This window comes from Telmatherina bonti (assembly GCF_933228915.1).
Source record: "Telmatherina bonti genome assembly, chromosome: 12".
Lineage (NCBI taxonomy): Eukaryota > Metazoa > Chordata > Actinopteri > Atheriniformes > Telmatherinidae > Telmatherina > Telmatherina bonti.
Genome location: NC_136610.1, coordinates 20,808,345 through 20,821,890, shown reverse-complemented (window position 1 = coordinate 20,821,890; position 13,546 = coordinate 20,808,345). Strand labels below are relative to the sequence as shown.

The window sequence follows — 13,546 nt, the reverse complement described above, 5'->3', positions numbered from 1 at the left end:
CCCTCTCAACCTCTCTACAAGCATTATCCTCAGTCAAAGGCACTCTAACTTGCTAGTTACCAACATAATTACATTATTTCTTCATCTCTGACCTTTTAACTCTGCCAAACGAAGCACACATACTGCACTAAAACGGCTGTCCCTCCTCCAATAGAGCATTCAAATTAGAGCTCCTCATGTCTTTGTGCCCTCCCCCTGACCTTGACTTTAAGTGCATGGCACATTCCTGAAGCAATTAGCAGAGTAATGATCGCCTAAGAGGGATTCTTTCATTTGCTCTTGCTGGCTGCCTCTGAATTTATAGAGAGGCCAAATGAAACCCAAACGAAAGGTAAATTGGGTAGAATTAATGGCCCTTGGACTTTTTCATTGTGCTGGTTGGTTCATGCCCCCATTGACTCATGAGGACTGAAAGCCATGCCTTTGATCAAGAACAACTCTGAGAAGTACCACTTAACTCACGGTGCAGGTTGAAGCAGAAACAGCCCTCAGTATACATTTGACCACATTTCAATCTCTTTTAGCAAAATGAATCCTCTGAGACAATCCAGCGCTGTCTTGTTAAACTGCTCAGATCCAGGATGGCCTGTGCAGAGAAACTGGTGTGGTAATGCTTATAATGACTCAACTATATGCATTTATGTATAACAAAACACATGTTGGGAGTGGGACATGTGTGGGCTGTGTGTAAGAGGAGAGGACCCTCAGGGAAACATGGTCGAGTCCTTTCAGTCCCCCACCACCTTAAGTATGGGAATTAGGGGATTTCTTGCATCTACTCTACAAATCACAGAACATTCAATCACTGTGGCTTTACACATTTTCCTTTCTTTTATATACAATAAGTGCAAGATACAATAAGTTTACAAAGCACATGACCAATAAGAAAGTGTGCCACATATATGATAAAGAGAGTAACATTACACACTTGTGAGACATATTTGAAACACAAAGAAAGGGTGCGACAGATGCTATCAAGGATAGGTGGGCTTGATTTATTACTGTGACTGGCACAGGTAGGCTTTTAATGATTTATTGCTTCAGGTCATCAGCTTCCAGGCAACAATCTGTTATGGAAACAAGACAAAAACTGTCAATGGAGCAACGATAATCTTATCTGCTCCCCACAGCCTGAACTGGGATGTTAGGTAGTCTGGAGCTCCAGCTTGGAAAATGAAGAAAATATTTTATTCAAATGACGTTTGTCAAAACAAGCAGCCAATCGGCAGCATTGTACCTTAAAGACAATTAATCAGAGCAATCCTTTTACAACAGAGGGCACATATTAATCACTCTGGCTTTGAGTTGCCGTCTCTAGTGGGAAACTGCGGTGATAAGAATGGTTCACCTTGGGAAATCTGAGACAGTCACTCACAAACAAGCAACATTAATGAAGAGTAAAAGCCATTACCCCCCTTCCTGAAACTGATTTCATCACACACTCAGGCTCACAGATACAAATGCAAACACACACTCACACACACGCGCGCGCAGGCATCCCCGTGTATAATACGAGTTGCTGGATGCGAATGAATCGGCAGAGTAGAAAACTGTGTCAGTCATTCAATAAGATGTAACGAATCAAAGCATGACTCCTCTAATCTCCACACTTGTTGGTATTATTTCACACACTGATCACTGCTCTTCATGAGTTTGAAGCAAGTGCCTAGATGTGTTATTAAATCTCATTGCAGAGCTCATGACGTTCATTCTGGGATCAAAACAGCAGAGATAACATTTCTATTTCACAGCCTGCTTTGTATTCAAAAAGGCTTTTTTATGTAGATACACAGGACTATGCAACATATGAAAAGCTTTGCAGCAAATCTTGACCTTAGATTTCCATCTCACAGTGCTCTATAGTCAGGTAGAATGACAATGCAATTCAAAGACAGTAATTCAATGGCACGTAGTAATGTATTTCAGTATACTGGAGTGATAAAAGGCTTTAGCTTCAGTGTAAAGATTCTTCTTGAGGCACAAATAGCTGCTGCATTCATGGATTTGAATTTCAGCTTTCTACACCGCTGTTATACACGATGCTGAATGTGGCTCCCAGAGGTTTGGAGGGATTTAACAGTTTTAGCAGGTGACATGAACCCTTGGAAACAGAAAGGAAAGCCCAGCAAACAAGTTTACATGTGCATATGCGTGGTTGATTCTTATTGGAAGCTCCTTTTTGCTATATAGGTCAAGGACAGCGGCACAATCCCTTCAGGTCTGTCAGAGGGTAGTTATTCAGTTTGAAATTTCTAGGGCCACCTCTGAGACTCACTGCACTCTGACATGGCAGCCGTAGCAAAGTTCACCACCATATATCTGTCAGCATCTGTCACAAGGACTCAGATGATTATTCTGCTTTATGAGTACGCGCTGTGGACAGACATGGCACTGAATTTCAAGCTTATGAAATGCAGATGAACTGAATGCATGTTTTTTATGTGTCTGCTTCTGTGACAGAAAAAAAAAAGGATGTGGGGAAAGTGAAACAGGATGAGCAGCACACTGCGTGTGTGTACTAGCCTGGTTATTCTGTGACTGTGTTCACATTTACATGAGTTCTGGATGAAAAATAATAAAGAAAAACCAACAAGGCTTGGTTCACACATGTGGCATCCCACCGGCAAGAGCGAGAGTTAGACTCCCAATTACAGACTGCTGCCTGCCCTCTGCTTGGCCACAAAGACCCTTGTTATCACCAGACCCACAAACAGTGCTTGGACGTACGGCTGGAATGGATTGCAATGGTATGCATTACTCAGCTGATAGTGGCAGAATGTTTCAAAAGGAGAACTGAGTTTTTCATCTTTTGGTATGTTTTAATTGCATAGCACTGCATCTCCTGCCACAGACAATGAGGGAGAAAATGGAGGGGCTGAGGGGGAAAATGAAGAGTTGAGCAGGAGGAGTTTCTGGGACGGACCTGATAAATGTCAACATTATAGGACATCTCATTTCTCTGCGTGTCTCTCACCGTTTCTTGGAGCTCCAAGGAGGAGGCCAAAGCTGACTCATTATCCTTGAAGTAAGCTTTAGTGACAGTTCACCTGTAAGTGTTCAGTATGTGGGTCTGTGTGCACATCCTTGTTCTTGTGTGTGCTACTCTTATCTTTAATGTGCAACAGCAGCTTTCATGTGCGACTTTGAGCATATAGTTCTGGTGTAACACAGTATACTATGCTGTGTAAATTTCCCTCGGCATCTAGAATAATTATTCATGCAATGTTGAGTGGTTTACATGCAGCGTGCCAAAATATGCCACGCGGCCTCTTCGTTTAGTATGTGCTTTGATAATTAAAGCATTATTAATAAGTGCAACTTATCTGAGCAGCAGTGAATGACCTTGAGAGTGCTTCTTTGTACAGTGCTTTCCACTGCCGGAGAAAAAAGGAAGTGGAAAAAAAAAAAGAAAAAATGGCACTAACGGGTGCTGTAAGGCACAAGTTTCTGCCTTTGAAAGGCAGGATATTCCTCTCAATTAATGGAAAGACATTAAGGGAGTCTTCAATGAACTGGCCTTACTTAAACAGATATATAGAGCAATTGCTATGCCCTCTGGTGCACAAAGCCAGTTTTAACATCAATTAGTGAGCGATTTATATGCAGAAAGAGTCTAGGCAGAGCTGGAGCTGATTGAAGTAGCTCTACTGTATCTCATGGTGTGGTCCCTGGGTGATGTTGCATAAAGGCAGGGCTTCTCTTACATAGTCATTTACAGGAGCGTGATCCAGGACGTCGCGGGTGAATCGTTGACCTGTGACCTCTGCATCGGGCGTGTCCTCATCCTGAGCATCAGCTTCTGCATGCAGACAGAGAGAAAGAGTGCAAGGAAATGTTATGCACTTGAACCCATTTGTATTTGTTGTTCTGTGGTAAAAAAGTAGAATTCTTCTGGTTGGCTTATACTTTCCTTTCCTTTTAGCTTTATGTTTCTAGTATTCAAGTTCAATATACTGGAATTCATTTCAGCCCGCCCCCAAAACTGACATTCGTGTTTTTGAGGTAACATGTGGATTCTTCTTTGCAAAACACCAGAATCTACAACAAAATAATCCCAGTTAGTTAAATGAAGAGGCTGAATATGACAGATTTTTATACAGTTGCTTTTAAGGAATATTGTACTTAACTTCAAAGCGAGTTTTACAGAGAAATACTTTATATATATTAACACTATGTGGATAATTCACATATTGCACACTGTGAAAATCTTCATCTTAGGAAGACATTTTTGGCTATGAAATTCTTATCATCATTACTAGATGATTTTACCTGACCTAATAAAGTTTCATGAATTTTCAAAGATAATATGGAGATTTTCTTTAGTTATCCTTTAGTTCTTTATAGAAGCAATGACCGACACGACCCTGACATCACTTTTTGAGATAATATAGCAAACTTGTCAGAAAATTCTTGTTTACACACCCTGCAGCTTCTGGTATCCTGGTGAATATACACTCTTTTAACTTTGTTTTTTTTTTTTTTTTTTTATATAAATCTTTTTCAAAACAGAAGCCTTCTAGCTGCAAAAGTTTCCACCATGTGCTGCTGCTTGTTGTTTACTGTGTCCATTTGCTGTTTCACGCTGAGCCAGTAGTGTGACTTTTTAGATGATGTGAGGGAGATGAGAGAAAAGCAAAATGGAAAATTTGCACGTCAGACAGCTACACAATGAGCTTAAATGGACAAAAAAGTCTGTAAAGCTAAAGGCGGGCTGTAGATTTGAGCTCATTGCTACAGATGTCCACTTTTACCTCATCATTTTGCTTTGCAGTTGCTTTTTGGTTTATAGTTAAAGTAATCACAGCAGCAGTAGACATACTATCCTTTTTTTAAATTTTAAATCCCTTTTTCTTCAGCTTTCTTTTTAAGCTGTAAATCTTCAGTCAACCTGGCAGACCACTCTTTGCTGACATAAGATACAGTCTGTGATTTCAGATCTTCCAACTGAAAAATGAACAATGTGAAACAATTTCTGTGACATGTTTGATTGTCGTGAAAAACAATGGTCTTCATCATGCAGTGGAAGAAGTTCAGACTTCACTGTTGACATTATCACGAACCAGAATGTCAGGATAAAGTTTTGTGAAAGTGTCCGTTATTATGGATGATTTTACTAAACAGTGACTTACCTATTGAGCTAATAAGATCATAATGTGGGTTGATCAATGCAATCCTGTCACTGTTGTATAAATAAACCAAAACAGACCTGAGCGGTATGGTTGTGAGTCAAATGAGCAAAACTGAACTTGTGAAATGCAAATCAAAAAGCAATTTGGGATGAAGCACAGCAAAAACTGTGACTGTAGCATGTGTCCAACAGCTTTGAGCATGCACAAAAAAGGAGCAGAGGAATTACAACTTTCAGGTGAGAAGCAAACCAAATAATGTATAAACACACAGTCATCACAGACCAGTCATTTTTAGTGTCTCAGCTTATAGCAGCTAGTTTATGTCGATGTGACATTCAGAATCCATGTTGCTGTTCAATCACAGCCTACTGTGATGTTTGCAAAGATTCAGTAGCTATCATCACTGCACAGTTCGCATACTTTATATGTGAATTTGTAGCCAGGTTCATTGGACAGTGTGGCTTCCAAGGTGGTTAAATTGCAGTGCGTAGGCTGTCTTTAGACTCTGAGAGCAAAGACCCAGAGTTCATAGTATTTACGGGGCAAAAATACAGAGAGTACATTTTTGAATCGAGCGTTTCTGTTTGAGGTGCTTGACATAGTTTAAATAAATATAACATTATTAATAAACCAAAAAGGAAGAAGCAAAGTAAATGTTGCCAAACTAAAGCAGACTAAATAATTCTGTTTAGCTGTTTAGTTGTTTAGCATATTTTCCTCTTCAAATTGTTCACTTGCAGACAAACAAAACAAATGAATCACAAGCAGAAACTAGAAAAGCTTTCGGTTTTCTATGCAGTACATCTAAAGAAGCCAAAAACAGTGAAGCCACAAATGTTTCTACAATGCTGTTGTCTCACTTTAAAGCTCATTATTTTATGTGAGGATAACACAGCTTATTTTATTGTTAGAAGAAGTTAATTTATCAGATTTTTATTGCATTTATTTGAGCAGCAGCTGGCTGAAAAGTGGGAGTACCTACCTCCGGAAACACTGCTGTGTAACTCTTACACACATTTATGCCTTGATTTCCTCTAAACACGGATCCTCCCTAACAAATTGGGCAGCCATCAGGACACCCTTATTACAAAGAAATTAGGTGTGTTCTGTAGTGATAATGAGTTTATGTATCTGATATGAAGAAAACAAAGGGTGAATTACAAGAGATTAATAACCATAATCGATTAATTACATCAAATAGCTTTTTGTTCCGCTGTGATCGCTTGATAATGGATTGGACATAAGCACTTGCAGGTATACTTGATTAAACTTACTTCAAAAGAGTTTTTTTTTTTTAAATCTGCAGCTTTAAACACTTTCTTGATAGCTTCCAAAATTTTTCCACCACAATCCCAAATTCTTTGGCTGTTTTCACTTTGCTCAATAGAGCTGCTTCCCTTTTCAGTTCTGGTGAACCAGTAATTGCCTCAGAAGGTCTTACTATTTGTGTGCTACTGCAATGGCGTTGCCATGGACACCACATTTAAAACTTCTTTATAATGTGAAATATGTAGAGGTTTAACTGACACCGATGGGACTCATCACCACTGTGTGAGCTCATTTGGCAAGGGGTTTTGAAGTATCTGACATTTAAATCTAAAGTCTCACATTTCAACATGCAATTCCTCACACGCCATTCCAAAAGTACTTCAAACAGGTCAGAGAAGTTATTTGCAGAAAAAAACCCTGTATTTTAGAACAGAATATTAATTAATTGATTCATAAGTTTGCAGTACAAAATGGAAAAAAAAAATAAATAAATAAATCAGTGTTTAAAATCAGCTCCAGCTGGACCAGCTAAAGCAGGTAATAATAATCTTTTATATGCCAAAGCACTTACTCAGAAGTCGAGTTATGAGTTTTACTCAATTAAATCAGCTGATAGTCTGTGACTCTTTTAACTTTAAATGGATTTTTCTTGTAACTCAAACAAGTTAAAGATCTGAATTCTCTTTCCACCCTTTAGTCTCTAAACTTTCCTTACAAATGGAGAGCAGTCTGGGCCAGCTGCTCAGGCGGCTGCTAAATCATGCTGTCTCTATGGACCTGCACATGGCCTGTAGGGATGCCCTCCAGTGAGAGTGTTAATAGTCTGCATTTAGAGGCAGAACTGCCCCCTGCTCTCACCGGTCAGGGGGGAGGGATGGATCCAGTGGATGGGCAGCTGCTGGCAAATCTCCCAGATCTTGGAGTCAAGGAGGAAGTCTGGGTTAACGATGGGCTCCTCAGCAGGAATCCACACTTGGGAGTCTTCCACCTTCATATCCACGGGCTCATCCTCCTGTTTGGAGAACAACACACACAGAGTAGCATGCATGTGAATCGCACACATCATTTGGCACTTCTGGAGCCTGCCAGAATGTCTGGGTCCCAACACAAACAGCAGTCCTGCATTTGCACTCTCCTCCCCTGAGTCATGCAGCAGTTTTCTTGTAGTTTCATGTATCACCTTTCTGTCTGCTGAGAGGACGGCAGCTTCCTGACTCCTGACTCCCACTGCCCCAACTCCCCTCTCTTTCTGAGTCTCACCCTCCTCTCAAGCCTCTGGCATGCTCCTTCTATTATACATCATTGAAATTCACAGACAGTGATGATTTGACTTTTAAATGACTTTAGAAGTGGTCTTCATTACTCCAAGTGGGGCTGCAATATCATTTAATGTGACAGACACAATAAAGCCTTGCACCCCTCCACCCCAGCCCACCCTCACCACAATGCTTCACTTGGCTCCCAGCACTATCAGTGGACTTAATTTGTTGATACTGTAGTCCATGAGCTGTAAAGTAAACTATTATTGCTTAATGATAGAGACTACATGTCAGTTTGTCTAATAGAGACATATGAAGGGGATTTGGTAATGCTCTCCCCTAACAGTGTGGATATTTATTTTCTTCATGTATATGTAAATACACACACAAACAAACCCCTCTTCCCATTCCCTTGTTAATTAGCAGCCCAGAACAGAAAAACAGTTCACTTGACAAATGTTTTTACAAGGTGATTTTCTTCCAGTCTACAGCTTAATTGCACATTAGTTAAGCTTGATGTAGTATCCTGGGGCTATAGTAGGAGCAAGAATCATTTATATTGGGTCGTGCCCCCTCCCTCATGCTCACCCCTGTCACTCTCACTGGCATTAGAATTTTGCTCTCTGTGCTGCTTCTTGTTATCTAGTGACATGGTTGTGACCTGCAGAGATTAAAAAACAAACAACAACAACAACAACAAAAAGCATTTGATCTAACACATCAGAAATGGCGTTTGGGTTTCGGGAGATATGTTCAGCCAAGCTTTTGACACACTTTCCCTTTACTTGTAAGCGCTGGCCAGCAGAATAATGATGACTCGGAGGACTGATGTTTCGGGGTGCTGGTGGTACAGCAGAGGGTGTGCTCTGGCAATAAGTCGGTGTGCACACCATTCCTGTGACTACAGAAATTAAAATCAAACTTGAAGAACACAAACAGCACTCTCTAATTGGACATCTTAACTGTGGAAGCCAAGTGAGTCTTCTCTGGAAAGTAAATGGAGGTCACGACACCGGGCTCTCAACATGACTTTGACTTCACAGTTGAGCAACAACTCCAATAACTTGTAGGGGAGAGTGCCTGGAGGGGAAGTGGTAAAGGTCAACATTTTAGCAAGGGGCATGGATTTCTAAATGCCAGTTGACAAGCACAAAGACAACATGATTACAGTGTGCCAGTTTACACACTTTTGAAAGCTTTTCCATTTTGCTATTGACAAACGATGTATTATTAGGACACAAGCAACTTTTTATCATGTATTGGACCATGGGAATGATGGTAATTTGTTTTCTGCAGCTGCTCCTGGTGTATGTATGCTTTTCGCCTACAGTGCACAACTTAATTATACACCAGTTGTTCTGTAGTTAACGAATTTACCCTTTCCTGCCACAGTGTCCCAAAGGGGAAAAAACTGTCGACATGACGCATTGTTGAAAGTGGTGTTATGTTTGCCTGAGATCAACAAAGATTTTCACACCATACCCAGGAGCTTTCACATGCTGCATCTAAAACAAGGCAAGCTTTTAGTGCAGTTGAATTTTGTTTGACAATCCACTTTCAGCAATGAGACAGCAATGACTGCAATGAGACCTGGGCACTAAACGGTGCACTGCATCAGCGGTTAAAACTGTGTACTTATTTATTTATTTATTTTTTTTCAGGAGGTGGAGTAAGAGTTAAGATCTTCACCATTTGTACACTGGGCAAAGTCTGAGCAACCCTTTGGCCCAACTGTCAAGTTTTAGTTAAAGGAAATTAATCACCACAAATTGAGTGCATTTGCACATTGGAACAAAGTAAATATGTGCAACACATTCAACTTTCCTCAAATGTTATTTTTTCCCCACTGACAAACAGAAAGATGCTTTCACACAACCTTGCCGGATCAAGAAACGTTGAAAGTCCAGCATTTCCCATCCTATTGAATCATGCAGTCTTACTGGTGTGTCTTTAGTTAGAGACTGAACACATGTGAGACAGAGGTAGCTGTAAAGGGAAAAATGTGTCAATATAGGAGTAAATCCAAAGAAGTGTAAAAAAAAACCCACCTTTTTTTTTTGCATTTACATTTCACTGGATGTGACATAGATACTACACAATAAATAATCACAACTTTTGAGTCAGACCAGCATGAACCGACTGACGTGTCTTCTCCTCCTCTGGTTTATTCAACCTCACCTACCTACTGATAACTGGTCCAGACTACATATCCCAGGATTCCCCTGCACCATCATGAATTCCTGTCGTCATGGATTTTATCTGTTTTCTTTGTTATCCTCATGTGTTGCACTTGTGTTTCCTTGTAGTTAAGCCCTATGTTTCATCAGCTTCCGTGTGTTGTCTTGTCTTCCCTATAGCAGGCTTTCACCACATTCTCTTCCTGTAGTGTTCTTGCTACCTGATTGAGAATATTAAAAGAATTTCTTATCTACACTTATCCTGCATTTGTGTCCAACCACCAAGCCTTCTCTGACACCAGCATGTTCCTTAGTAAGTAGCTACCAACAACAGATGTTGATGAGGAAGGAACTACCATTGAACTTTCTGTCCTATTTTCTGTGTGACCAGACTTCATCACTGAATTAATCAGGACAGCTAGTGAAGTTCATTGTTCCATTCTCACTGGCCACCCTACAATTTCCTGAGCTCAGTCCCATAAATGAAGCAATTCACACAGTGCACTGCAGGACTTCAGTGTATTCACATAATCTGCAGCGGTGTTGTTTCTTCATTTTGCGCTTTGCAGTTGTTTTCTGAGTGGGAGGTTTAGGGTTGCTGGAAGAGCATTGGTCATCCATATTAAGTGGCTGTTTAATGGAGCAAGCAGCATCCACTGACAATGTTAAAGGGTGTGATGGCAATTTCTATGTCAGGCTGGGGGAACTGGAATGAAGCTCGGGGATTACTCCCTTAGACATTTCATTGAGAAGGCAAATTGAAAAGGGAAGAAAAATCCTGGCAAACAATTCATGTTTGTCACCTGTTTCTCCCTCGCAGGGGCTGTGTTTCCTTATCAGCTACTCGCAGTTTTTCAGTATTTTTTCCTTTGTTTTTCACCTCAGTTCCAAAGCCTGGTGCTGCTGCTCTGAGCCCTTCCTCCTAAAAGCCTGTGGCGGGGTTAAGCTAGGAACCACAAGTGCTTGGCTTTAACCCCTGTGAGCTTCATGGGTTTCACTACTTGGAGGAACTTGTGCTGATCGTTTCTAGGGTCACATGTGGGTGGATGCTCACAGGGACCTCTGTGTAAGTGGGGACATACTTAGGTCACTTAAATATATCCTTCCCACTCCCATTCACATAACACTTCTTTTTTTTAAAACAAGAAATTGTCTTCTGCAGTGTAATATTCGATGCAAAAAGTTCACTTACAAATAATAAGAGTAAAAAAAAGGGTGATGGTAAAAATGACCTAACAAGAGAATGCTAAGGTTATATAAAATGATGGCTCTGAAAATGGCTCACAGCTCTATGCTCATTCACGGTTTCTTGATGGAAGTGATGTTAAAATTTCAGCTTATCTACATCAAACATGTTTGGATTATCTTTTTTGTGAGTCTGGTCACACAATATTACAAATAGGTTTGCCTTTGTGGCTTCCTGCAGTCTAGTACTTATCACCAACAAGGCAAACACTGCCATTTGAAAAAAACCTAATCTATTTCCTGCTATAATTCAGGATAAATTAACTGATTCTCAACTTTGAAAGTTCTGGTATGTCAAAGGCCACTACAGAGTCACTAGAGTCATACTGGAAGCCCGATATGTGATTTCACTGATGTAAACCAAAAGTCAGGAATGTCCATGAGTTCTGTTTACAAAAGTCTGATTTACTGGTGTTACAACCCACATTATAGGTCCCAACACTACACTACTACACTACTAAAACGGCCACATAATTCCTTTGAAAACTATTGAAAGAAAAGCTACATGTTTAAAATCTAAAGTGAGGAATGTAACACTGGTGAACTGGCTAAAAGTCTCTTTAGACATGCCTTATCGCTACACCTTTACAGGTGTAAACCAGTAAAACAGAAACCCATGGAACACTAAGAGGACAAGTCACAACAAATTTATCATTATAGTTTCAGTGTAACAAATAACAGAAATTATTTTTTAACTATGTTAAAAGCGTGAAAAGAGTCAGCAGCTACATGAAACATGTACTCACTAATTCCTCTTTAGAGCGGCGGGTTGGGATGGGTTCTGGTTGGACAGAGGGTGCACATGACAGATGACGTATAAAATAAACAAAGTTGGGTCCCTGCTTCTCGTCTTTTCAGTCGTAACTTGTAAAAGTCTGCATAATAAATACTAGTTTCGCCGCTATTTTTATTATAATTTTGAAGTAGCAGCTCAGCACGAGCATACTATTTCACTTTTTGCAGCAACTGAGAAGGAGAAGAAAGATCGACCACCGAACACAGGATGCAAACAATGCTCATCATCGGGACAGGACAAGGTAACGAGCATGCGCAGAATGACCGGAATAAGCTTCAAGCGGAATTAAGGTTTACATGATAGAGGAATTAAATAGTTCGGAATTAAAATGTGAATAAACCAGATACTTAGATTGGAATTAAGTTTAATTCCAAATAGAAATTTGCATTAGGAATTAAGTGGTTGCATGGTCATTTTTCATCAGTTTAAAGTGGAATGAACTTTTATTCAGAATTAAACAGGAATTAAAACTCCCATGTAAACATAGCAACTGTAACATTAGGTGGACCTCAAAGAAAACAAGAAGTGGATCCACACTCCAGGGGGGCATTCCATTAGACAGGACCAAGGGAAAGTCTCACTTATTTCTGGTCCATCAAAGGGAGACTTTCATTCCATCCTTGTGGTTTAAATGAGTTCCTGCTGAGTTACTGTGATACAAGTCTGCTCTGGATCAAGTTAGCTGTTTAAGTCTGGTCAGAAAGAATATCTGACAGGTCAAAACAAAACTCTGCCAGATGGATTGCACACCACTCACATCATGCAACAAAATAACACTGAAATCTATTAAAATCAGATTTATATGCAATGAGTGGTAACATATATTTAAGTCAAAAACATCCTAACCGCATGTACTATCAGAGGGAAAGTAGTGGGCAGAATGTTTCCAGATTTCATCCCAGAACCTGGGAGAAATAATTTCTATTGACCCTCAAGGAGGGGGGTCCTTGGGGGTGCTAGCAGGAGCAGCCTTTTGATTTGTGTCTACTTTCAGCCCGTACATTTTGAAAGATATTGTGATAATCAAATTGACTGTGTAAGCTACTTGTTATTGTGAAAAATATTTATATTTCATTTTCACCCCCCCACCCCCTAGCAATCGGCTAACATATCCGAGCTCATACTCTGACCAACTTTTTCAAAAATGGGATTTTATTGGGATGCATGAGTCTTGGTTAATGCTTTCAATTAGTGGATATAGGACCAGTTTGGCATCAGTTTTTACTTTGTGTTTGTTTAAGAATTACCAGAGTCAGAGGAGCTGTTTCTGCCTGTTACAGATATTTTTCTTCAGCAAATCAACTGTTATCTGCTTCAGCAAAGAAACTAAAAGTGATGTAAGTCTCTTCATTTACCTTTCAGTTTGACAGTTTTTATTGACACACTGACTTCCTTCGGCCAGTGCAGGACTGGAACTTTATATACCACAGTTATTTTTTGGGTTTTTATTTCACATTAAACAATTAGGCCAAGTTGACACCTGCATGGCAACAAGGTGTATGAAATATACATGCAAGGTGATCAGTATGCTTTTCAAAACGTTCCTTATATAGAACATTAGTTATTGAAATAGTGGTGAATATAAACACAACACTGTATAAAACACAGTGTCAATATTTTTCTCCCATATCATCATGGTATGTCTTTGCAGCCTCTTCAAGGACCCCTAAT

The 13,546-nt window shown here is 40.0% G+C and overlaps 1 protein-coding gene across 1 annotated transcript in view; it reads right to left on the bottom strand.

Moving 5' to 3' along the window:
* tnmd (tenomodulin) overlaps positions 1–13,546 on the bottom strand; it is a 69,199-nt gene that overhangs the window by 2,459 nt on the left and 53,194 nt on the right. The window contains exons 5-6 of the mRNA XM_079249583.1: positions 7,257–7,410; positions 3,705–3,799 (exon numbers count right to left, since the gene is read on the bottom strand). Of these exons, the coding sequence (XP_079105709.1) occupies positions 3,705–3,799; positions 7,257–7,410 (249 nt within the window). The remainder of the gene's footprint in view (positions 1–3,704; positions 3,800–7,256; positions 7,411–13,546) is intronic.